At 40.0% G+C, this 26,726-nt stretch overlaps 1 protein-coding gene across 1 annotated transcript in view; it reads right to left on the bottom strand.

Moving 5' to 3' along the window:
* The window catches only part of Vwa8 (von Willebrand factor A domain containing 8), a 315,245-nt gene that overhangs the window by 186,025 nt on the left and 102,494 nt on the right, over window positions 1–26,726 (bottom strand). Inside the window, exons 13-16 of the mRNA XM_028752706.1 lie at window positions 10,996–11,156; window positions 9,046–9,159; window positions 3,592–3,760; window positions 2,101–2,178 (exon numbers count right to left, since the gene is read on the bottom strand). Coding sequence (XP_028608539.1) covers window positions 2,101–2,178; window positions 3,592–3,760; window positions 9,046–9,159; window positions 10,996–11,156 — 522 coding nt within the window. The remainder of the gene's footprint in view (window positions 1–2,100; window positions 2,179–3,591; window positions 3,761–9,045; window positions 9,160–10,995; window positions 11,157–26,726) is intronic.

The following is a 26,726-nucleotide window of genomic DNA, read 5'->3' as shown; positions in this document are numbered from 1 at the left end:
TCTCTCTCTCTCTCTCTCTCTCTCTCTCTCTCTCTCTCTCTCTCTCTCTCTCTCTCCAAGGCGCTCAGGGAATACTGTAGAAGAGAGGACAGTAGGATTCCAAGGGGCAGAAACAGATGAAGGCTGCAGCCAGCAAACAGCATCCTTTAGGTATGAAGGGCCACTGCATTCCGGAAGTCACAGCAGCTGTGGCTGTCAGCAAACCTCCTCAAGATCAAGCCAGGCAACACTACAGCATAAAGAGGGAAGGGACTCAGGAAGAGCCACCCCAGCTGAGGAGCTATTGGCAACTGACAGCCACTTGAGGAGGGAGAAATTAAGTCTTTTCTTCAATAGTGGAGCCCATGGTAGGTTGCCCATGCCCCAGTGGGTGGCGCCCTAAAGCCATGTGCACATGGGCACCATTAACTGGATGCAGTGGGTTATAACGGGGACGGGGAGAGGAGAAAAACATGACAGTGATAATGACATGAAGTTGGGACGGGGACTGGGGTACAGGGAGAGTAGGAGAGGGCAGTGGGGTGGATATAGTCTAAATACAGTGTACTCAGATAAGAAATAACCTAAGAATAAATTTTAAAACTTAGTAACAGCAACAAAAATAACAAAGCTGGAAACAGTAATGGGGAAAAATGAGGTAAGGTCCCAGAGGTAATTAGCAGGAAAGCTGTGCTAACTGGATATCTTTCTCTCTTTCCCTCTCTCCCTCTCTCTCTTTCCCTCTCTCCCTCTCTCAGAGCTTAGGAATGTTACTTTTTATGTCAAAGATGTTTTTGAAGATGAGATTAAAATTTTACTAAAAAGGACATTACCGACAATATCTTGGATTAATTTGGTGACTCCCTTAAATGCAATCTCATGCAACTCTGTAAAGAGGCAGAAGAAAACACAATCCAGATACAGCAGAGGTGATGGGAATACAGAGGAAGGCTTGCACAATGTGACCACAGATCGAGGAATGCCCGCGGCAGTCTCCCCAAAGGAGAAGGAACTAAGAATTCTCCTGGGAGCCTCCCCAGTGTGCAGCTTTGCTGACACTTCCATTTTGGCTGATTTCAAAATCTTTTGTCCAGACCAAACATGTCTTTATCAAATGACATAATTTGTTAAAGTAGTAATGGCAATTTGTTAAGCTTTTCCAGGAAACTAGCAGAAAGCTGTGCAGTGAGAGTTACTGGCGAAGGGTCAATAAAGAGGAAGTAATACTCCAGGACAAACTGTGGAAGTCTGATACAAGGACAATTGCTGACTGCAGATAACAGCAGAGTCAACCTCATGGTCACTGGAGAGACCTGCTTTCAGAATAAGTGATCGTATCAGAAAAGCACCAACCAAGAGATATCAAGGTTTCGAATTTAGGCAATTCAGCAGATTAAATCAGGAACAGGAACAGAGTTAAAGATAGTTATTTAAGAGATAGTTATATATGCTAAATTTATAATGAGCCTAAAGCATCCAGTTCAACATAGAAACTATTATTTATTAAGCAACTACTAAGCAAAATTTTGAAACATATGCATTTATGTTTAATTATTATACTTGTCTTTTGAGGTTATTGTCCCATTTTACAGATAAAAATAAAGACAGAATTATTGCCCTTGGGTGAGTGAGACAGCTCAGTGGGTAAAGGTGCCTGCTACAAAGCCTGACAACCCTGAGAGTGATCCCTGGAACCCACATGGTGGGAGGAGAGAAATGATTCCTATAAGTTGTCCTCTGATCCATATATGCACACACACATACAACTAACTAATTTTTTATAGAGAATAATTGCCTTTTTCTTGAAATAGAAATATGAACAGCCTGTCAGCAAAGATAAATTAGAAGCTAAAGATGATGAAGGCCTAGGCAACAGCTGAAAAATAGAAAGTGCTCTGCAGCAAACAGGATGGAGGGCTAGAGCCGAGCTACAGGACCTCACTGAGTCCTCTGAAGCTCTGTCATTCTCCATGGCTCAGTCAGGAAGGGTTACAATGCTCAGGGCAGTGGTATCAGGGTTACACTAATGCACAGGGCAAAGCACAGCATATGGGGCAAGAGCAGCAGCTAAAGACTGAGCAGGTCAGCCACAGAAGAGGAGCAGGGGGAGCCCAGACTTACTGTGGGATCCTGGGTCTCCCTGAGTTTGTGAGTGACTGACAGCAATTTCTCCAGCGCTTCCTGAGGTACATTCGGAACCTATTTTATGAGGGAAGCAAGGAAAAGCAGGAAGAAATGAGGACATTCAGCAAATAATGCCAGAAGAGTGCTTTTAGATAGTCTTCGAGTACTTGGTCCACGTTGAAGTCATGAAGTTACCACTTCATTTTGTTCAGCAAACACCTGAGGCCTGGCATTCTTTGAAACAGCCAGGTGAATAAAACCAAGCCACCCTTCTCTGCATGCAACCAGACCACAGACGACAGGAAGCTGGCATCTAGCATACCGGTGAGCCCCAGCTCCTGCTTTGTGAGGTTCACTATGATTCTTCAGAGCCAAGTTAGGCATTTTCTTACTGAAATCAAACTCACACAGTAGAATATTAATTCATACACGTCATTGAATTTTGGTGTAATGTATATATTATATGCCTACATCCAAATTACTAGGTGGCCCAAAAGGATTCCCGTGTTCAAAATGAATGTTCAAGATATTTATCTTTCTCAAAGACTTTTGAAGCACATAGTTGCTGGGTATGGTGCCCAATGACACTTGGGAGGCTGAGGCAGGATATCTGCCAAGAATTCAAATCCAGTATGGCCATGTTCAATTCAATGAACTCTGAAGAGTATTTGCACAGATAACACATATTTCTTTTAATTATAAAAACTTTAATGTAAATAAATAATTTTAATAAATGTAAATAATTTCTACTTAAGCAATAATGTTAATATTTTTAATTTAGAGTAAGAAAAAGATATTAGTGGCATCATGTAATCATTTTTGAAAATATACTGATACTTTCTTTAGTCATTTAAGTAACTAGAATTTTAAAAAATCCTAATTCTATTTTAATACCTTACATTTCTTATTTTAAAAATAAATCCTGTAGTGTAGAGCGTAAAATTACTCTCATTCTCAGATGAAGAAACCATGACTATCTACCTGAGCTCTGGAAGCCGATATATAGTAACAGTAAAAATCCGGCATTTAGAACTAAACTGTTGATCCTTAAAGACTACGCTCTCATTCATAACTGTGCTCACAACAGACCCCCAAACCAAACAATAATCCTAGTATTTTAAGCAATGGCCTCACTTATGTAAAATGTTAATTAGTAATAATACAGAATAGCACAAACAGAACTGTCTATGATGTTGGAAAATGTGTTTTTTCTTTGCTACCTAATTCATTAGATAAATGGGTCTCAAGTGACTACTTGATGTATGTGGGGAAACTGCATTTTGCAATGGTTTATTTAACACGGGCCGTGCAGCCCCACGAGACAGTACACTTCCAGAGCTCCCAGGGAGCGAAACGCAAGGCTTGGCTACAGTGGACACAGAAAAGCTGCAGGGAGCACTCATGTAAGTCGAGGGTTACGGTCTGCAGGGATCTGGCAGCCTCAGTGAGAGCGTCATGACCCCAGCCTACAGCAGGCCTCACTCTTACCATCTCCTTTATCACTTGCAGTTCTTCACTTTTCACAAGTGGCTTCATGTGATGGAAAAAGAACATGGTTAAGAATTCTGGTCCCAGCCACTGCTGTGTTGTGCTTCCAACAACTGGGGGCTCTGCCAATGCAATGATTCTAAAGGAGGGGTGGATAGGAAAAATGGACCTAAAGGAAAGAAGGAGAAAAATAAAACATAAATGTTTACAATAGAAACCGGGACATGAGGCATGGAGCTGAGCAATAAAACTCTCATTCTATTAATAATGTCAATGCTGTCATCCAAAGAAAGGGCTTTGGGAAAAAGAGTCCTAAGATTTCAAGAGTAAGAGACTGAAATAATTACTAAGAGTACAGTATGTGCTCATGAAACCCTAGCCCTCACAGTGACTGCTCTAAAATCCCTTGAAATTCGACCACACCAAGTTTATAGTCATTACATCGATCCTCCTTGTTTATATAGTCAATAAAGCCTTTTGAAATCTGGTTTTCAAGGAGACTACTCTGTATGAGTCAGAGAAACTAATAGGCATCATTTGGGGTGGGGAAATATTTTAAAATACAGTCATTTAAGTCAGGCATATGGGGTCACATTAAATTTATAATTAGGTCAGCAAGAGAGTGTTTAGTAATTAAAAAGGTAAAGAAAGCTAAAGGTATTTGTCATTGACACAAACATTAAATTTTTAAAATTGATTTAAGAAATCTCTGCTAGGAAATCTGTGGACGCATGTCAGTATCCAAGGACTCAGAGGAGGAAAAGCATGACACTTCTCCTGCGCAGTGAAGGGTCTGAGTGTCTGGGGGACGTCAGAAAGTAAGTTCCCTGTATTATGGTCCAGACAAGTAGATGGTACAATTGGAGTTTTGTTTTTAATCAATCCTACTAAGAGTAGGCAGTAACAAAACATTTTTTTTAGAGGATAATATAGTTCTTGCTGAGAAAAAAAATAGCTAAAAGTTCACATGCTTGCTAACGTTTTGAGGAAAACAAAAATACAGCTATGAAATTGGCATTGTACCATTGGCAATTGCAGAACCTAAGAGTGACAGGATAAGGCGGCTGGAGCATTGAGAGATGGGTGTGTGTGAAATTAAAACTTTGAAGAGTTCAGAGGAGAGAAAGTGGCAACTCTACAGTGGGCAGCTCTAAGTCCTGACTGCATAAGAGAGAGAAGCAACTTTGGAAATTATCATCCTAGAGATGTAAGACTGAGTGAATTATTAGAAGTTAATAGATAAGAGAACTTTTAAAAAGAAGACATACATGCGTGTGCATGTGTGTATACATTCTAGAAGAGTCTGGAATGATGTATCAGAAGAAGTTGTTCTGGGAAAGCAGAGAAGGAATACAACACAGGCTCAGCCCCCCTCATGTCTCCAGGGGTCTCAGAGTTGTTGAGCATTCATACCACAGCAGACACCACATGTGGGATCCTTAGAAAAGGCCAGTTACCACAGTTCTCCTTCAGCTAAAGTGATTGCTAACTACAGACGACTTCCTGGGATTCAATTATACATGCCAGATTCACCCCTGATCCTTCTGACTCCTAGCTGCGGCTGGGCAGAAGGTAGGGCATAGAGCATGATTTGGCTGCAGAAAATTAAAGCTGCAGATACAGTTTCTCATTTAAGATGATGAGGGACAAGCTGGGCGGTGGTGGCGCACGCCTTTAATCCCAGCACTTGGGAGGCAGAAGCAGGTGGATTTCTGAGTTCGAGGCCAGCCTGGACTACAGACTACAGAGTGAGTTCCAGGACAGGGATACACAGAGAAACCCTGTCTCAAAAAACCAAAAAAAAAAAAAAAAAAAAAAAAGATGATGAGGGACAGCAAATTAGGAATAAAAGTTAAAATCCAACAGACAAGCCAAAGGGGAAGCCTAGTGAGTACTCTCCAACCAAGGAGCAGGCGGCGTAGCCAAGCTAAGCTGTGGAGTTAGAAGAAGAGCAACTGAGCCAAGGGAAGCTGGGGCTGTGAGTGTAGACATGGGGTGGGGGTGGTCCTTGCCTGGAACATCCACTGTCTGCAGCTTGCTTTTTACTATAGCTTCTCACAAGCATGGAAGGGAGGGAGCTATGAACCTAAAGAGGACCAGTCCTGATATGGCTTATGTGCTGGGCCGAAAGGTACATGTGATGATAAAAACAGCCCACCAAACCACTGAATAACAGGATGACAAGGACCTTTTAGTCTTCTAGGGTCTCCTTGAAGGCTTCCTAGTGTATAAATAGTTACACAGGGAGTCATTTCCTGATCCTAAGTTTCCTAACTCTGCAAATTAGAGAGAAGAATCTGTCAGGGTGCAGCAGCAGCCCTTGGGTGGTAATCCCGAGGCTGAAGGACTGAAGCGGTACTTCTTCACTACAAGTACATAAACAAAGACTACAAAGATATAAAATCGAGGTTAGGTCTAACTTTGTTAAAACTTAATAATGACAACAAAAACAAATAAAATGTAAGCTGTGGCTTTTCCTTCAGATAGATATGAATCATTTCCTAAGGATTAAAGATGTTAGTAGCTAAAAATGTTTTGTTTTTTTTTTTTTTACTATTTGAAGACTATTGGGGTTTAATATGTTTGTGGGTACGAGTTGAGCCTGAGAATGTAAAATCTTTTCTAATGTTCTTCATTATAAAATGGAAAGAAGCAAGCTGTGGTGGCACATGTGTTGATCCCAGCACTCTGGAGACAAAGGCAGGCGGATCTCTGCTGTTCAAGGCCAGCCTGTTATACAAAGTGAGTTCCAGGGCAACCAGGGCTACAAACAGAAGCCCTGTCTCAAAACCCAAAAATAAACATAATCAAAATAAAATAAGATGGAATAGGATGAACACAAACCACTGCAACATGGGTGATTTCAAAGGAATTGCGCTAGCAAAACAGAGTGCATAGTGTGTTGTGTGATTCTGACTACACAGGAAACAAGCTGTACATAATGACAGAAGAGGGAGGTGAGGATAGGAGGGCCGCCTTAGCAAGGCCACAAGGCGTTTCAAGAAACATAAATCTGCTCATCCTCTTGGTTGTGGTAATGAATTCATAAGCATATACAAAAATGATCAAATGGGATATGATAAAGATGCACTGCCACAGATCAAGCACACCTAAACAAAGCTCTTTCCTCATGAAGTAAGACTTCAATAAGCCCCAGTCTTTTGAAGGGAATTACACTACCTCTTGGTTGAAAACATATTTAAATAACTTAAAAGACTGATACAGAAGGTTTCTATAACGACATAGACCGTGGGCTGCAACAGGAGTTTAAAATTGGCCTCTATGGCATAATACTAATCCTCCCATCAAAACCAACAAGTTACACAGATGTGAGCACAGGGCCCAAGTTCCATTCTTTCCATGCAAGGACTGCACGGCATGGAAACATTCCTAATACACACCATACAGGAGCTGAGCACGGACTGAAGCAGGAAATACATCACAGGTAAGTGAGTGGGTATTGCTGCATCTAATCACCATGATCAAAAGACTCCTTTCTAAGTTCTTTAGAAACAAGAACAGTTTGTGGTAAAGGATAAGAAGTAAAATTATTCTCCTGCTGAAAAGCTAGTCTCAATTTGGTCTTGAATGAATCTATGCGAGAAGCTGTATTCCCTGGATCAAAAGACGAACAGAATGCACAATACAATGTAATTACACCTCACTGCTCCTTGACCATAAAAACGTTCAGTTTCAAAAATCAGAATTTCCTTAAAGCTTGTGTTTAGGAACCAAACACATAAAATCTGGGACCTCCCTCAAATTTGTTGATTTCTTTTATGAACTAACTGTTTAAAAACACATTGCAGCTTCTAGGAAGGTCAGAGAGAATGTTCATATTGTACCCAGTTCTAACATAGTAAGGATAAAGGGTCGCCTGCAGAATGCACTCTATTAAGAACTGTAAATGTTGTTACAATTCATTAGTAATTAATAAAGACAGAGAGATTGTGAACTATTTTCAACATTCAATAACATCCAGTGAAAACAAAATATTAACTAAAAATAAAAACTAGTAGGGCATATCTAAGCATACGCAGGTATAGGTTGCAAATCTGTATTGCTTCTCTGCATCAGACTCCAGCAAGAATAGACACGAGTTTATACTCCCTCTTTCCAAAAAGGGACTTCATTAAAGAAAGTACTTCTGTTTTGGTCTGTGCTTCCTGCAGAGAGACGGTGTGGTTGGTGTCTGGTATACTGGGCCATCACACTATTCTTAATTACTGTGACAATACAAGAAAACTTTAACATTTCTAAAGGTGGTTAGGCATATGACTGCCTGGGGAAAATGTAAAACCCCAATTCTGGACACGCCCAAGGTTATGGCCTTCAGAAGAGCTAGTAAACAATGAGGAAGACAAATATTATTTTGAAACTGGGTTGATGCTATGAAGTTGGAAGGGTTCGGTGAGCTTCTGGTGTGTACTGTGTGTGTTCTTGTTAGCATAGGTGCATGTGTGAGAACAGAGGTAGTCAACTTTCCTCAGCTGAGTGCTCCCTTTTTTATTTTGTTATATTTTTTTGACACAAGGTCTTGCTGTAGCCCTGACTGCCTTGGACCTCACTATGAAAACCAAGGTTGGCCTTCAGCTGCATCCTTGGCACATCTGCACCCCAGCTCTACCTTCAGTTTTGAGACAGGATCTCTAACTGAACCCAAAACTTTATCTACTTGGCTAAGGTAGTCAGACAATTAGTTTCAAAGATGTGCCTGTCTTGGTTAAACTTCTGTCTCATGCCAGGTTTACAGTCCCTATAGACACATACCTGGCTTGGTTTTGGGGATCCAAATTTAAGTCCAGCCTGTGCAAACAGTACCTTAACTTCTGAGCCATTTCCCAGCCCTAATCTTTTCTATTTTTGTTTTGTAAATGTTTTCATGTTGTTTCCTGCTACAGAGTCAAATCGAACCTCAGCCATTGTATCTGACTGTTCTATCTAGGGAAAGAGGTGTAAAGAAGCTAGGAGTGGGGGCAGGGCCAATGATGCCTCGGGGACACCCATAGTTATGCCCATGACTTCCTAGTAAAGCTAGCTTAGCTTCTTAATACCGTGGAAGCTACGAAGACAGCAGAGTTTGGATAGAACCTGGGGTTTAGGAAGTGCTAGGCTATCCCATCCACAGACACCAAACTAAGCCATTCAGTTACTGTTTTGTTTGATCCTAGCTTAGCTAAAAGTAAGGAATGTTACTTTCAACTTAGCAGTAAGTTAACGATAACAATAATGTGCTCAAGGGCTGGCCAGATGGCTCCAAGGGTAAAGGTGCTTGCTGCCAAGCCTCAGGATGAGTTTGATACCCCAGACCCAACTGGAAGAAGAAGACAGAAGATTTCCTCAAGTTGTCCTCTGACTTCTGTATGTGAGTTGTAGTATGTGTACCTACACGTCCATGCATATACAATAAATAAATGTTAAAAAACAAACTGATAACCGTGTACTACAAATGACCTGTTCTGTAGCTCCTCATCCGTCAGTTGTAGCCTCTCCTTCAAGCACAGGTACCTGTCTTCCCTCAGTAGCCGAGATCCATCATACAGGCTGAGCTCCCGGTCATGGATTAGTCTGATGGGAAAGAGGTTGGGGAAACAAGTTCATCAATGATGTTAGGAGAGGCAGCATCACTCAGTCACCATGTCAGCATGCCTGTCACTGCTGGCAGGCAAGCCTGACAGTTTTCTCAGCTGTACTTTCCACAGCTGTAACATAGTTGGTGCCATTATGCACTATGTGTGGCAGACACACTGGACTCTGCAGAGGAGCAGTCCCAAACGCCAGAGATGGGTGTGAAGGAGACGAGAGATGAAGAAGGGAAGGAGGAGATGGGAGACAAAAAGAAACAGCTGAATGAGTGTCTCAGGTCAACCATGGGGCATCTATTCATGTGTAAGCCAGTTAGCACACACTCCTGAATCTAATGCAACTTTTAAAGGGAAAGTATTATTAAAATATTTCTACTGTTGGAATTTCAAAATTTAAGATGTCAACAGCCTCTGAAATAGCTCCATTGCTCCTCTACAAGGCAGCCCTATAGCAACTAGCCTTCCATACTATGTAAGATTCTACTGCTAGGTCTGCAAAGGTCAGAGGGGAAAGACTAATGCAGTAGCTATGAGCTACTATGAGCAGCGCAGTCTGGAGGACCTGGGTTCAAGTCCAACTTGCTGAATAATCAGAAAAGGGAGAACCATTCCGTTTATCTAAATTTTACTATAAAATTAAGGCAAAAATAATTAAGACAACAATAACAACCTCATATAGTTGGTGTGAAAATTGAACAAGTAATTTAAAATAGATGCTTAACATCACTGCTCAGTCTTGAATGTAAGTTAGAATTTCTAGGCAGCATTTCAAAATGCACATGTTCAAAACTCCGTCCTGAATCAATGATTTCAAGAACTGAGAAGGACAGAGGCCAGGCACTGTATTTTTAAAGCTCCATCCTGCAGGTGGCCAGAGGCTGACACTGGGGCCTCTGGGTTAGTGCAGCACAGGCTCCTTGCTGCTGTTGCTGCTCTTTTATCCTTGGTCAGACACCTGAGAGACAGCCAACAAGAGAGGGCTGAGTCTTTTCTTATTTTGTATTCACATTTATCTGTTTGGCAGAGAATATTAAATTATAAGTCTACGAAATGTGGTAAATCACCAAAACTTTGTGATTACTATTTTTAAACCCACACAGGCTGAAGCAAGATTAATACAACACATTTGGAGTCTTTCATTCCACTCAGTGTCTGCATCTCGTCAGCGATAAAAATTGTGGTTAGCTGGTTGAAGAAATGGCTTATTTCATTTATTTGACACTTTCCAGTAAGTCAGACTAAAAAGTCATGTAGGAGAAAAGGAATGAAAAGCATCAGTAACCTCTGAAATGACACAGGCTGTGAAGATTTTCCACAGAAATTAGACAGAGAATCTTCCGACATTAAATTCTAGAAGGTTGGAGTTTTTAAAATGTGTGGATAGCTGTTTCTCACTCAAAATGAAAAAAAATGATGACTACAGAAATGGTCACCTCTGTGCCAACTGAGTGAAATAAGCAAATAAATATACATTTTTATATTAAATCTTTCTTTTCTCTCAAAAAATGAAACAGTAAAACAATATTCCGACAAGCTCAGCTCCAGTGTAGTCTGGGATGTGTGGTTGTTGCACATACTGATCTACGTCCGTAAGCCTCTGGGAACCTTGGCTGGCAGGCTGGCATCCTTCAGCTCTTACACAGCAAATTCTGCCACAGAGGAGGGGTTTGGGAGTCTGATAGGCATGTGTTTATAACCAGATGTTCATAATATTGTATTCAACTTAGTATCTTTTTCAACTTGAGTATAGAATTGTAAATTCCTCAGGACCCGAAAACTCAGTGTTTGGGTTGGCATGGAGACTGTCTGTGATACAAACCTTTGCAATACAGCCAGTGTGCCAGCGTTGACGCGGTGGATGCCATCCAACAGGACCAGCTTGCCTTCCCGAGCAGCACTCACAAGGGGTGAGGAACGCCAGGCAGTGTCACCGTTGGGGAGCGTGTACCGCTGCTGTAGCAGGTCCCGCGCTGTCATATCCTAAAACCAGGCACCAGCAAAGAATATGCAGAATTAATGTTGGAGTCCTATGCAATGCTTACTTAGTCTTGTAGACACTTCTCTGCACACATTTGTCTTTGCACAGCATATTTCATATAACAAACAAAATGTCTTCTCAAATCCAAAAAGAAATATCACCAGAAAGCTTTAGGTATTTTCCCCCTTATTACATATTTGCTGGATGTAAGAATGAGGGTTTCCCTTCTTTCTCCTTTTATTTAGTACTCCCTCTTTCAAAGGATGATGGCAATAATTACTACCACACTTTAATGGAATCAGACTCCATCACTGGACTCCTAGAGGGATCACAGGGTGGGTGTTCTCTTGCACAATGAGAAGCCATGCACTCAGAGATGACTATTTTATCAAGCATGTAGGTTTCCTTTTGAAAAGCCCTCCTGGGGCCCATGCCTCCTTGGACCTACAGAGGCTAATCATGAAGGAGGGCATGTGAAGTGCAGGGACTGAGAAACAACAGCACAACACTCCAAAGGCAAGCTAAGGGCCCACACATCACACACTGGCACTGAAACAGTGCAGCAAAGTCAAGCCAGCCAGTGAGAGCTGTACTGTGTAAAGCGACAGGAAAGTGATGTGCTGCCTTAACAGAAGCAGGATTTCCTTATATGTGCTAATGTTGGGAAGGATGGCTCAGCAGATTCAGACATACTTTGTGCTGTTGTATCAAACAAAATGAAACCTTTACCATCACCTTTATTCAAAATTTTATACTCTTTTTTAAAGCAGAAAACAAATATTTATAACAACACTCTCACTAAAACCAAAATTAAGATGTGAGTCTTTATTTCTTCTAATGGCTTCACTATCAAAAAAGTACTGAATTCAACACCTCCTGACCTGGTCACAGGACACAGAGAAATTAGGCTGGAAGTGGGCTGGAAGCATCATCCCTGTAGGTCCTGGATCCCACACTACTGACTACAGCAAGATGGGGCACTTGCACAGCACTGGCAAGTGTGTTGTGGAGACAAACAATGGATTTCTTTTTTCCTTTTTGGATTTGGGGCCTGTTACCCAGAAGGTAACTCACAGCTGGTGCTGAAACCCTGGAAGGTCATAGACCATAGTGGAGAAACGTCTTCTGTTGCTTGCTTTAATGGATGTGATATGCCCATCAAACTGCCTCCTAAGTAAGTAGGCTTATGCCCAGAGCAGTCACAAACGCTTCTTGTTTGCAGTACTGCAGTGGTGACTCACAACTGTTTGAAGCATTGAGAATACGTGACTATTGAGTACTCAGTCATAAGCAGAATTCCTTCAAGGAGCAGGGAATACTGCAGAAGGAGGGAGAGAAAAACATGTTCAGGGCAGTGGGAGGAAAGAGGTGTGGAATGCTAACGTCCACATGTGTCACTGCTGTGATTGTCTGCAAAAATCTATACAATATAGGCCCATCAACACCTCATTATGGGGGAGGAAGTCTCATGGGTTCCATCCCTCCCTGAAGATATGGATACTGGCTGACAGAGGTAGAAACATTCTCTTCAGTGGCATAGCCAGTGATAACATGTCCATGCTCCTGTACAAAACCACATTCATTTGGGTCATGTCCCTTACCCCCAAATAAGAGAGAAAAAAGTGGAAGGGAAGCTAGTTAGTAAGATGAACTCAATCAGCATAGGTCAGAAGGAGACAACATAGGCTAACAAGGCCAATGTGATCAAATGAATTATTGTTGTATAATGCACTATTACATGGGATAGTCAAATTAAAAAAAATAAATACAACTACCATTAAAAGATAATGACTTCAGAAGCAAAAGTATGATTATATTAAATTATAATATAATTATAATATAATTATAATATAATTTTCTAGATTTATGAATTTTATGTGTATGAGTGTTTTGTCTGCATGTATGTATGTGCAGCACATGCGTGCCTTCATAAGTCAGAAGAAGACATTAGATTCCCTGGACCTGGAGTACTGTGGGTACTAGGTCCTCTATAATACTGACAAGTGCTCTAAACCACTGAGCCATCTCTCCAGTCCCATGAAGACATTCTTAAACATAGCATTCAAATTCAGCCAAGCTCCATAACCTTAGAATGCTGTTTTGAACATGGTATCACCAATTTTTCTTATTCTTTGTAGTGGTTAAACCGAGAATGGCCTTCATAGGCTCATATATCTGAATGCTTGGTTTCCCATCGGCAGTAATGTGTAGGAAGGATTAGGAGGTGTAGTCATGTTGGAGTTGGTATGTCACTGAGAGTGAGCATGGAGGTTTCAAAAGCCTGAACCGTTTCCCATTTGTGTTCCTTCTCCCTACCTGCCCACCCTCAGCCCCACGCCCCATTTGTAGATCAGCTCTAAGTTCTCAGCGACTGCTCCAGCACCATGCTGTGGTTAGTCTCCCTGCCATGATGGTCATGGAGCTCACTGCTGAAGCTATAAGGAAGGCCCTAATTAATTCCTTTATAAGTTGCCTTGGTCATGGTTCTGTAATTGCAATATAAAAGTAAGTAGGCCACAATTTAATAGTGGTCCACTCCCTTTTTTTTTTGTCTTTTTTGACAAGATAAAATGTAATAAGATAAAACAAAAGCCATCACATCAAGACTGGGCAAGGCAACCCAATAGAAGGGAAAGAGCCCCAAGTACAGCACAAGAATCAGAGACTTGTTCACACACTCAGAAGTCCCAAATAAATACTAATCTGAAAGCTATGTGATGCACTCAGAGGACCTGGTGCAGGCGCTTGCCATCCCTGTGCTGTGGCCTTAGTCTCTGTGTCAATGAGCCTCACTCAGTTGATTCAGAGGGCCTTGTTCTCCCTGTCCTCCAACCCTTCTACATCTTATACTATTTCTGCACATCTTCCAAGGGATTCTCTGAGCTCTGAGGGGATAACAGCACTTTTCAATTCCACTATTGATTTAAAGTTTTATACAAGCTGTATGAGCAGTAGTATCACTTCATACTGCTAACCACAATGACAGCTAACCACAGCCAACACTAAACTTAGCCATATCATCAGTGAGATGGTGCATGGAAGGGTAGGGGGCTCTCTCCTCAGGGGTGTGCTACTGGGTGTTAAGTTGTTCTTGTGTAAGAAAAGTTTATAAACAAAAGTCTATCAGTAGGTCATTTTCATATTCAAGTTATTTTAAAAATCAAACATGAGTATATACACATACAAAATACATACATTTGTAAAATAGTTTAAAATACTAGAACAAGTTAACTTAAAACTCTCAACATTAATTATTCCAGATAAAATATTCACTACAGAGTCATATCACATATTGTCCCAGAGATGTAAAATAAGCACATGTCCTGGCACAGTGATCCAAAGCCCAGGCTATGTTTCAGAAACAGCTGGAGAAACTCTGAAGCAGCACATAAGCGTAGGATCCATCTTTCTGTAGAGTCAGAATGAGTAGGGCTAACCTCCCTGTTTTTATTAACATTACATGTATAACCCTGCTATGTCTCCTAGGCAACAGAATCTTTTATAAGGAATGAAGTTAATGTGAACCTGAATTTCATTTATTTACACCCCTCCTTATTCTAATAGTACTTACGAAGTTGTTCAAGGACAAACAAAATGTGCAGTGGAGTACCATAAGTGAGGAGAAGGGGGAAAATGGGTAACTTGTGTCCTTTTGGCACCGATGCCTGGCTGGAAGTCTACCTGCTAGGAGGTGGGGTGCTGCACTGTATGCAGAAGTCTACACGCATGACCTCAGCACTGCCTGGGCTGGGAGAGTCTGCCTTGAAGATGGAAATTTTTCAACAACACAGAAACAATGATAAAAACGCACTCCTACTGGATTTAGAAAGGTGGCAGTGGGAAGGAAGCAGCATGACAATGTTCGCAAAAGAGATGGATGGATGCTGACTGAAAATTCCAGGTCCACACTGAGAACTGGTAACACACTGGCACAATTCAGCTCTTATCTTGTTGTTTTTTTTCCTCCAAAAACTGAGACAAGGAATATCCTGCCTCTGGCATAAGAAGCTCAGCATCCCAGAGAGTTGTTTTGTTGGGGGTTTACTGCTTTGTTCTGTCAGGAGAAGCAATTCTTCATTCTTGACTCAGCATATCCTGAATCACAACTCGGTGCATAATATTAAATCACTCCATACGGTCTTCTTCTAAAAGTACTCTATTGTCAAGTTACTGCACACACTGTCGACAACGTCCACCTCAGTGATATAAGTTAATATTCACTAAGGGATGAGGGGGGGACAGCACAGTATACACAGTATACTGTCCATTTCTAACCTGGCCGCTGGTCAGCCCTTTATAGTGACTGGAGCAAAACTGAATAATTATTTGTTACTACATAACCAAATGAGTTGTAACAGATCAATATCAACCCGTGCTATTACTGCAAACCACATCTATAGAACAGATATAACTTTCCTCATTTAGTCTTCAAAACAAAGAATGGATGGCACTTTATAGACTAGCCCAGTTCATTTGCTCACCTCAACTTTCTGCATACCTTCATGAAAGCCATTCATTTCTAGCTCATTGTTTATTAATTTTAAAAACTCCATGAGAAAAAGTATCCCCTTTAATGTGTGCTGCTGACTTTCATAAGTGACTCCCTGTACTAAAGGACAAAAGTCTAGCCCTTCAAGGAGCTAGTTGGCTCCATTGCCACACAATAGGTAACATCAGAAGGTACAGTCAGCTCTGTGTGGTATTTTCAGTTGCATTAAAATTCAAGGACAGCAAACTGAACGTCCATAGAACTGGACCTGACCAAGTCCAGTCAATGGCAAAACCTGAATGCTTAGGGATAAGAGTTAATTTCAGATGAAATACTCATTGGTAAAACATGAAATTTTTAAGTGTGGTTTCTTTTAACATCTTGCTTGTTATTTTTTTTTAAAAAAATTTATTCATTTATGTATTCATGTATATAGTGCTTTGTCTGCATGTATGTCTGTACACCAAAAAAAGGGTATTAGATCCCATTATAGATGGTTGGAAGCCACTATGTGGGTATAGGGAATCAAACCCAGGTCTTCTGCAAGAATACCAAGTGATCTTAAGTGCTAAGCTATCTCTCCAGCCCCTTAAGTGTTTTCATGTATAGGCTACTTGGCTTTTAATTCCCTGTAATTGTTCTAATATTTTTATTTAACATATACATATATAGGTACAGGGATTCATGTGTACATGTGTGTCTTAGTTTGGGCTTCCATTGCTATGAAGACATACCATGACCAAGGCAACACTTATAAAGGACAACATTTAATTGGGGCTGGCTTACTGGTTCAGAGGTTCTGTCCATTAACACAAAGGCAGAAATCATGGCAGCATCCAGGCAGGCATGGTCTTGGAGAATTTGAGAGTTCTACATCTTGTTCCAAAAGATAACAGAAGACTGGTGTCTTTCAGGCAGCTATGAGTAGGGTCTCAAAGACCACCCACACAGTGACACACTTCCTCCAACAAGGTCACACATCCTAAAAGTGCCACTCCTTGGGGTCAAGCATATTCAAACTACCACAATGTGTGTATATATTTTTTTATTCTTCTACCTATATATATATCAGTAAATTGAAAAATGAAGACTTCTTAAACCTGCTTTTTAATGAGCATCTTAGAAGCACATTAATTAATGTTAGTACCAATAAATGCCATTTTTGCATATATTTTTCTCTTCCCTGAAACCTTTGAACTTTTGAGAATAAAAATAGCACTAATCATGGCATAGAGCCCAACCATTTCCTTTTCTGCATTTCTTTAAAGGCTTTAGAGCAGGACATGAAACCTAGCTCATTTAAAAGCTTCCAACGTCTAAATTCAACGCAGCTCCTCCATTCTAATTCCATGAAAACACCCATACCATCTCCTAAGGTCTGGTGTCCTATTAAACTATGCTTTTGAAGCAGGAAAAGCCCGCCAGAAATAAATTGCATCTTAATAGGAAGGTTAGCTGTGTTACATCTGAGGTTATTAGAAGGTTAGCTGTGTTACATCCGAGGTTATTAGGTTAGCTGTATCACATGCATCCGAGAAGAAAGACTTGAGCTCTAAAGCAACAACATGCTTCAGATATTTTTGGAATATTTTTATCTAAGCTAATTTTTCCAACATATACTTAAGAGATTCAGAAATCGATAATCATGGTTATCAATAAGATAACCATGGCTACTTATAGAGCAGCTGAAATTAGGTTAGAATTAGTTTCAAGTTATAATGTCATTATAAAGAAAACTGTCTGTATTTTCAGTGTATAAAGGAGAGTTAACTAACTCTCTTTAAATGTAAATACTGATATTGACATCAGAACTACAATTTTATACTATAATGCATATGTAAAGAAGTAAAATGACTTTGGTAAAAAGTAGTGTATCAAATTACATTTAGAATATGACCTCACTCAGTTTAAAACAGTACCTTTGTCAGGCCGGGCAACAGGGTCTCACTATGCAGTTGACATGGACCATGATTATGTAGACCAGGCTGGATTATAAAGCTCAGGCTGGTCTTGAACTCAGATCAGCAAGTGCTGGGATTAAATGTGTGCATCAACATATATGGCCCCAAAACAATACATATTTTTACCACATATATGAACTCACAAAACAGACAGAAAATATTTAAATTGACTTTAGAATATTTGTCCAACATACTCAAGATTAAATGCAAGTAAGTAAAAAAAAATTAGTCACAGGGCCATGAAACTAAGAAAAAAATATACAAAATGTATATTGCAAGAACAATTCAATTTGAATGTAAACTGTGTAATATCCAACATAAAGTGTCATAAGATGTGTGTGGTGACACACTGACACATGTCTGTGATTCCAAGTAGTAGACAAAAGAATCTAGAGTGAGAGATTAGCCTGGGGTATGCACGAGAACCTCGTAGAGACAAAGCACATCACAACAAAAGCAGCAACAGATCTCCGTGGGAGAGATTCTACTTTAAGAGCTGGTCTCCTTGAACCAACCACAGGCAGACTTCAGAGCGAAGAGCCACCAACTACACATGTCCTAGGCTCACTTCACAACCCAAATCCCCAATTTCTTTAAAAATCACAAAGTAGTGTCTATGATATTAACTACTTCATAAAAAAGTGGCCTCAATTATATCTGCTTGTTACTTCTGTATTTCACAAATGAAATATAACTATCCTTGGTGACTAAGAACACTTTCAGCTTGTCTAGGGAATTCAGATTCAGTTCTCAGCAAGTACACAGTGGCTCACAACTACCTGTAACTCCAGTTCCATAGGATCTGATGCTATGTCTGGTCACCATAGGCAACAGGCAAGCACATGGTACTCTCACATACATGAAAGTAAACACTCTTACACATAAAATAAAAATACGTAAATCTTGTCTTAGTTAAAGACAGAATATCTCTAGGTGATATTATTATTATTTATCACATAAAATATTAACAGTGGGCATGTGTTACTTCTTATTTTGGTAAGTATTATGAGTAAATGCTACCAACTATTTTGGTTTTTGAAAGAAACTAGCTATAATTCTGTAAGCTAAGTCTACCAAATATGCAGATATAGACAGGTAAGAGATACAAACATAGATAGATAGATAGATAGATAGATAGATAGATAGATAGATAGATAGATAGAAATACAGAGGCAGATATAGATGATATGCAGAGGTAGCTATAGCTGCAGACACAGATATATAGACAAATATGGATGATAGAGATAGATTCAGATATATAGAGTTACAGATATAGACATGGACATAGATATAGACATCCTATTGGTCATATACACACTAAGAAACTCTTGGATTTCAGTGAATAAAGGCATACATTAAGATTAGCTGATAATTTAAACCTCCAACTCTTCAATAGGTATTATGTCCCTATCAATGAGAGGAGACTACACAGGATTTTGTAAACACAACATGGTAATGACAAAGCCTTGTTTACAGAGCCTAAGCAAGCTCAGTGAACAGAGCACAGGGCATGCCAACAATAGCTTTTCATCTATTACGAAGTTCCAGTAAACTTCCTCATGCTCCTCCCTCACGTTCTTCTTTTAAAGAACTTCTCATCTGTCACATAAAAACAGGAGTTTCCCTTTATGTGTATTGTGAGATTTCAGCATCACAAGCCTGCTATGACTGTTTCAGCTACTTTTTTGTGGACAGTTCACGGAATTTTGCAACATATATCCCCATCTACTGAAATCACTAGGATCTATTTGGAAAAACTCTACTCTAGTTACAGATTCACTTCATGAACACAAACAAAACTCTCAGGCTGGTGGCACGGCTTTGTGGGTAAAGGTACCTGCTGTGCAAGCCTGACAAATGGAGCCCAATACACAGAACTTACTGTGGAAGAAGAAAATTGACTCCTCCACACTGCCCTCTGACCTACACACATGTGTGCATGCGTGCACACATGCACACACGCACACTGTGAACATGTGTGGGCATACTATGACACATGTGCACTCACCAAACACAGTAATTAAAATGTCTCTTGTTATAGCTACCCAAGTCTATTGTTTTATTAATGATGGATTCAACTAAAGGAAATATTACTAAAGCCTCAAAATAAAATAGACAGCCAAGGTCAGGGTGGGTGCAAATAATTTAACAAGTTAAATAAAAATGTGTAATTAAATTGTCTCCTGGCATCCTTTCCATTCGACACAGGTTAGAAAGCCTTCCTTAATGCTTTTGCAGCTGGCAGTCTGTAAGCAAGCCATGCTCTACTAAGCAAGGAAGGTGGCAGCCAGCAGAGGCAGCTGTCATTGAAACTTTCCTGGATCTGTCATTCTAGACTGGGTAAACTGTCTTTCCCTAAGCTGTAACCTACTTAACACCCTTTAATAAATCTCTCCTGGTATTAGCCTAAATGACTACTGTTGTCTATAGAGAACGCCACAACTTAAGGATAGCATTAATGAGAAAGACCAATTGTTACAGAACCAGACTTTATCCCCAACTATAAACTCTATAGAGGGACAGATAGAAAAAAACCAGCAAATCTAGTCTAGACGTGTGCACCAACTGCCTTATAGGCGATTGGTTTTCAAAGCCAAATATTAAGCAAGAACAAGATTTATGCAGATATGTGATTACCTAACAACATAAGTTTGGTATTCAGCAAAGACATCTATGCTGTGTCATTTGATCCAACTCAAAATTACCACAATCCTTGTTAGTCTGCCAGTGTGAAAAGCAGCATCTTTAACAAATAGCATTTTCAATTATGCTATTTTGGGTAGGGCTGCAATTTAGTTTTGTAGTTTTCTTATCATTGGTGGCATAAGATACCCTTAGAATTTAATGAGGTCATGCCTGGCACTGACAGGCATTTTTTAAAATACCCAAATGTGAATCAACACATAGAAACAATACATATATATAATTATGATTTGAATATATCATAGTGTTGTTTAACAACAGGAATGTTTTGAGAATTGCATTCTTTAGCAATTTAATTGTACAAATATCATCTAGTATGCTTACACAAACTTAAATCAGATAGCCTATCATGCAAGTAAGCTGTATGTGATTACATACATGATACATATACTCCTAGGGCATGATGTTCAAACAACATGAAATGAACAGTCATTTGTTATCAAGTATTATGGACACAACAGTGTGTTCTGTATCTTGAGTGTCTGGAAGCACAAGTGGTATGATTACAGCAGCATCACCAAAACACATATTGTTATGATGGTGTGAGGGCTATGATGCCACCAGACAATAGGAATTTAGTTTAGCATCTTATAACACCACATAATATTGATCAAAGGGGGGGGGGTGATCTATGCTAGCTGATCACTTAAAGACAGTCAACATTTTTAATCTATTTATTCATTCAAAGCTATGTATGTACGTCACAGGCTGAAAGCCTGGAGTTCAGGCCAGTGTTCTAGTTGCCAAGAGCACACCATTTAAGAGATGCACATGCTGGGGAAACCGTGCAAACAGGCAGGAGAAGAGACGTAGGGACATGAATGACAAGACACCACATAATGCTCAGTGCCACACAAGACAATGGGACGTGATAGCAGATGCACTCTGAGTCAGGGACACTTCTCTAAGGACAGCCACCTTGAATCTAACTGTCAAAAGCAAGCAGACATCAGAGGGAAGCCGTTCCAGGACAAGGGAACAGAACAGGCTGTGAAGAGGGCCTTGACACAGGAAAAGCAGACAAGCTTAAGGGTCTAGAAGCAGCCAGTGAGATGAAGCAGGATGAGTAGGAGGCTCGTCCAGGGAGAGGCAGGGGAGGGAACCCGGGGTCAGGTCAGGTAGAGCAGGGGTTCTCAACCCTAGCTGTCCTTACAGTTTAAAATGTTCAACTAGACCTCACCTCACACAGTTACTTCACAGTTTCCTGAGTGGTTCTAATAGGCAGCCTCACTGGTGGAGAGCTCATAAACTGGAGAGAAGATGCCTATTTAAAAAAGTCTAAACATACTAGAAAACCATTGGCAGTTATAAGCAGGAAAATGTCAGATTTATATTCTTAGAAGGTCATAACTACCTAGTGAATGGCTGTGGTGTGTAATATATTCTAATTAGACATCTACAAATGCTCAAGTGACATAAATTATATGCCCTTCAAAATTATGAAGTAAAATTCCATCTGCCAAATGCTTTTTGCATGAAAGTCTCAGTAGATCCAGGGATGGCACTGGAATTACAAGGGATGTCTGTCTTTCTGGCAGATTCTGCACAAATGGTGGAATGGCTGCTGGCAGTGAGAAGAAATCTAAACCTCGTGCCACAGCTTCAAAACTTGACAATTTTTTTGATTGGCTTAATGTAACCATTTTGACATTTTCCTCACAAAGCTAAAGCTGCTGTCCTTGACTTCTTCCTCCATGGGAGAACCCACAGGAAGCTAAGCATCTGGGTACTGGGTTGGAAACTGGAATGCAGTGATGAATTTAGGGGGTTGTTAAGGAAGACAGTGAGGAGTCTGCCAAGGAAGCACAGGAGAGGGACTGGCCAACATTTGACCAAGGAGCTGGATGAACTTGCAGGGCAATTTTCAAGCTGCCCACCTTCCAACCAACCAGCATCACAGGCATCCAGTCTCTTTGCAGCTACCTGAGCTAAGCCTCCTAAATATGAGCAAGCTCAAGGAAGCCACAGGAAATGAGCAGCAAGCATCCATTACAAGGGCTGTCTGAAATCCTTCTTCACTCAGGTTTTTCTTCACTCAGGTTTTTCTTAGTACCCAATAGAGTGCACAGCAGAATCTATTCTGACAGCAGCTACCACCTCAGGTCCCAAGAGGCTTCAATTCCAAGTTCCTGGAGACACAAGGTAAGTTCTGTTAAGCGCTGCCCTTTCCTGTCTGCATCCTTTTTTTGGCTCTACCATGATGGTTCCAGTAAAAGATTTCCATTTCCAGCAGCTTAAAAAATCCTATTTTGACTCAAGATTGACTGCCAAATCAGCAATAACTATATTCAAGAAGTGAGCCTGAATAATTATAATTGTGACAAAACAAAACAGCAAGGTGTTAAGAAATCTTAGAAGACAGCTTGGGGGTAAAAGTGGGATGAATGTGTGTACTTCTCATTCTAATAAATAAAGCATATTCACGCAATTGATAAAACATGCAAACTTTGTAAGAAGGCTGACGTTGGATCGAGGCCAGTGTGATGGATGGCTCAGTAGGAAATGAACTCGCCGCTAAGCTTGACAGCCTGAGTTCAGCCCTGTAGGCACGTTACTGCCCACTGTGTAAAGATAATCCTTGTATTACTCAACTGCTGACTTCTCTGACCCTAACAGAAATTCCTTGGTCACTTCACTTTCTTTTCCCTCTCATGAACTAATAGATTTGGTCTTATTATGATGATTATTTTATACACATACCCAAAAGATTAGTTTGCTTTTATAAACCGAAAGAAAAATCTCATGGTAAATTATATCAGTAAAGCTAACATAAAGATATTGTCCATTAAAAAAATTGAAGTACAGTTTTGATTAGGTATGACAACAGGTACATACATCAAAAGTAACTGGGGAAATCACTCAGGTATCATACCCATGCCAGTGGTTCCTGTATGCTCATGTTCAAAGTCTGCCATAACACATGTTGGCTCTCAAAAAGCCAAAATCCATGCCTGCACACCTGCTGACTCATGAACCAGGATTACAGTATCAAACTTACCCAAGAACCTCACTGAACTGCCCTCATAGGATCTCTGGTCCTGATGACTACTAAATGGTTGTCACTGCCAGAGTCAGTCTGAAAACTGAAGACGTGCTTGCTTCCTTAAATGAACAAATACTAATACAAAGACAAAAAGACTGCAGGTAATCAAAGAAAACAGAGGAACAAAATATGGAACCATTAACTGACTGAAGAAACACTCATCCACAGGAAGCTGACAAACATTTTCAGAGAACTATCCTAAAGAAGTGCAGTGAGCTATAAGAAAACAGATACACAGGAAATGACATTAGGAAAGTTATAATGACTAAATTAAGAATTAAAAAAAAAAGCCAGAAACCACATATAAGAACCAAAAAAAAATTGTGCTATTAAACAATATGGCAGAACAGAAACATGATAAAACATTTCTATGGAGAGTTTGGGCCACATGCTTTAGCAAGCAAAAAAAGAAAAGCAGTGAGCTTACAGAAGATCATTTGAAATTACAGAAAAAAAAAAAAAGAAAAACAAAGAATAAAGAAAGCTTACAGACTTGGTGGAAGAACTCCCAAGCCAATGGATGTATTATTAAGGCAGAAGAATAGAGCAGAAAAGAAAGCAGAAAACTTACTTAAACAGCAATGACACAAAATTTCCTGAATTTTCAGTAGAGATAAATGAGGATCCAAAGAACCTCAAAGAGATTATAGTCACCAACACACAGTACATATCAAATTCTCAAAAATCAAAAGCTAAAGCTAACAAATATTAATAGCACCAATATGGATATGATCAAATTTCATTGAATATACATACAAAACTTGAAAGAATAACTTATAAGCCACAAGAAGTAAAAAGAAAAACTTCAAAGAACCAATGCTGCACTCATGGAAACAGAAAGCTAGAACTTAATTCAAAGACAGACAAAGAAAGATCTTAAGGCTCACAGAAAGAGTAAATGAGAATAGAAAACAACAAAAGAGTATGGCCAATGTTGACTGAGAAGTTCTGTGAAAAAGTCTTTACCTGACTCCATAAATCCAAAAGAAAAAAAACCTGAGACTTAGAATTATAAGCCACAGAGAACAATAGTATGAAAAATCATGAACACTTTTGTATACCCCACAAATTTGTATAGATTAGAAAACATGTAGATAAATTCTGGGAATATACATCGTACTATGAAATAGAAACCAGGATAGCAAACCAATGAGTTACCAAGTTACTCATCAAGGAAAGCTAAGAATCTAATGATCTGGGCAGTGAATATTTGCAATCATTTAAGAATTACCATCAATACTTCTAATTACCAGCCATGCTTTAAGACACTGATGACCAGCGTATACTACCAGCCTTACTGATAAGGCCAGTGTTTCCCTGACATCACAGGCAGAGACAAGCAACTAAAGAACTGAGATTTACAGGCCAATACCCCTGATGGCAGTGAAGGCAAACAGCTTTAATAAAATATTAGCAAGCTAACATTAGTGCAGCATTAAAACGATTATACAATAAAATCAAAGGCAATTTATCCAAGGCCTTTAAGAACAGTCTATTGAAGGCTTAATATATATATAATAAAAGTGACACATTATATTAATAAAAAATTAAAATGAAAATCACAGGATATTATTATAATGCTCAAAAAAGGGCAAACACTGACCAAGAAGTATAGTGTAATGGTCAACATCATAAGCCATGAAGAAAATGTAAATCAAAGCCTCAAGAAAATACTGTCAGGCTTGGAAGAATGACTAGTATATAAATGGAGGAAGGAGAAAGGAGGGGAGAAGGAGAGGGAAGGAAGGAAGGAAGGGAGAAGATACACTGAGAACATGGATAAGAAAGAAACTCTGGGCACTGCAGATGGAAAAGTAAACTAAAACAGTTACTATGGAAAGGATGGAGGTTCCTCAAAGGGATAAAAACAGAATTAGCACATAATTCGACAAGCTCGCTTCTGGATAGGAACCCAAAGGAAGTGAAATCAGCAACTCAAAATGTTGTCTACACCCCATCATCACTACAGTCTTATTCATAATAGTCAGGATGAGTAACAAACCTCATCTACCAAGAGATGGACAAAGAAAACACGGTATATACACCACAAAAGGGTATGTAGCCTTTACAGAGGAGAGAAGTCTGTCTGATGCAACAATGTGGGTGAGCTGAGAAGATATGGTGAGAAGTAAGTAAGTGTCAATCACAGAAACACACATATGAAGGGCTGGAGAGATGGCTCAGCCGGCAGGAGCACTTTCTGCTCTTCCAGAGGACAGAGGTTCAATTCCCACACTCCCATAACAGCTCACAATTGTCTGTAACTCCAGTCACAGGGAATTAAATACCCATTTCTGGCCTCTATAGACACCAGGCAGGTATGTGGTGCACAGGCATACATCCAGGCAAACCAACCACATGAATAAAAAACTGAGGAAGTATCTTTTTTAAAAACCCACACATGCAACATGATCTCGTTCATAGATAGAAGCTAACCACCTCGGGAGGATGAAGGTTGTGGCTAAGGTCTGGGAGATGGAGACAATGAGGAGTGTTGGTCAGAGGGCATAAAGCTTCAGTAGGCAGACAACTGTATTCTGGAAATCTAAGGTACAGCATGTGAGGACAGAGACTCATATTTTACAGCATACTTGAAATTACTAAGAGAGTAACATAAGAATAAATTAAGAAAAATGGCTAACCTTAAACAAAAATATTTAATTTTTAAAAAGTGTTTCGGATACATAAGATTTTACTATCTAATTTGTATCTATAAAGACAAATACAAAGCTTGCTGCTTCCTAATTATGTTTTTATGTGTATGGCTGCTTTCCCTTTATGGAAGTCTGTATACCACATGCCTGTCTAGTGCCCACGGAAGCCAGGAGAGGGTGTCAAATCCCCTATAACAGGAGTTACAGGTGGCTGTGAGCCACCATGTGAGTTCTGAGAATTGAACCCAGGTCCTCTGGCAAAGCAGCAGGTGCTGAGCCATCTCTCCAGTCCTAAACCTGGCGAGATCGTTTTAAACAATAGTCTTAAAATTTTCATGTGTTATGTGTGTTTGTATACGTTTATAGGTGTGTGAAGGAGTCTACAGAGACCAGAGGGCGTCACATCCCCTGGAGATGGAGTTACAGGTAGTGGGGAGCTGCTGTGTGGGTGCTGAGGACCAAACCCAGTCCTCTGCAGGAGCAGCGGGCACACTTAACCACTGTGTGGGGGCTCTAGCCTCTGGCTGTGCTTTAATGAAAACATTACACAACACAAGCCAGTTAACTTAAAACTTACTTTTATGGCATACTATAAAGGTTAAAGTTTAAGGAATATCTCTCACCTCTAGAAAATGTAGTATGTAAGAGTCTAAAAGGTGATCAAGTTATATTATCCAATACACCACTATCACTACACAGTATCATATAGATATATATACTGT

Source organism: Grammomys surdaster, unplaced genomic scaffold (genome assembly GCF_004785775.1).
Source record: "Grammomys surdaster isolate TR1022 unplaced genomic scaffold, NIH_TR_1.0 125934, whole genome shotgun sequence".
Lineage (NCBI taxonomy): Eukaryota > Metazoa > Chordata > Mammalia > Rodentia > Muridae > Grammomys > Grammomys surdaster.
The sequence above is the reverse complement of the archived record's forward strand: the minus strand, read 5'-3'. Positions and strand labels throughout refer to the sequence as shown.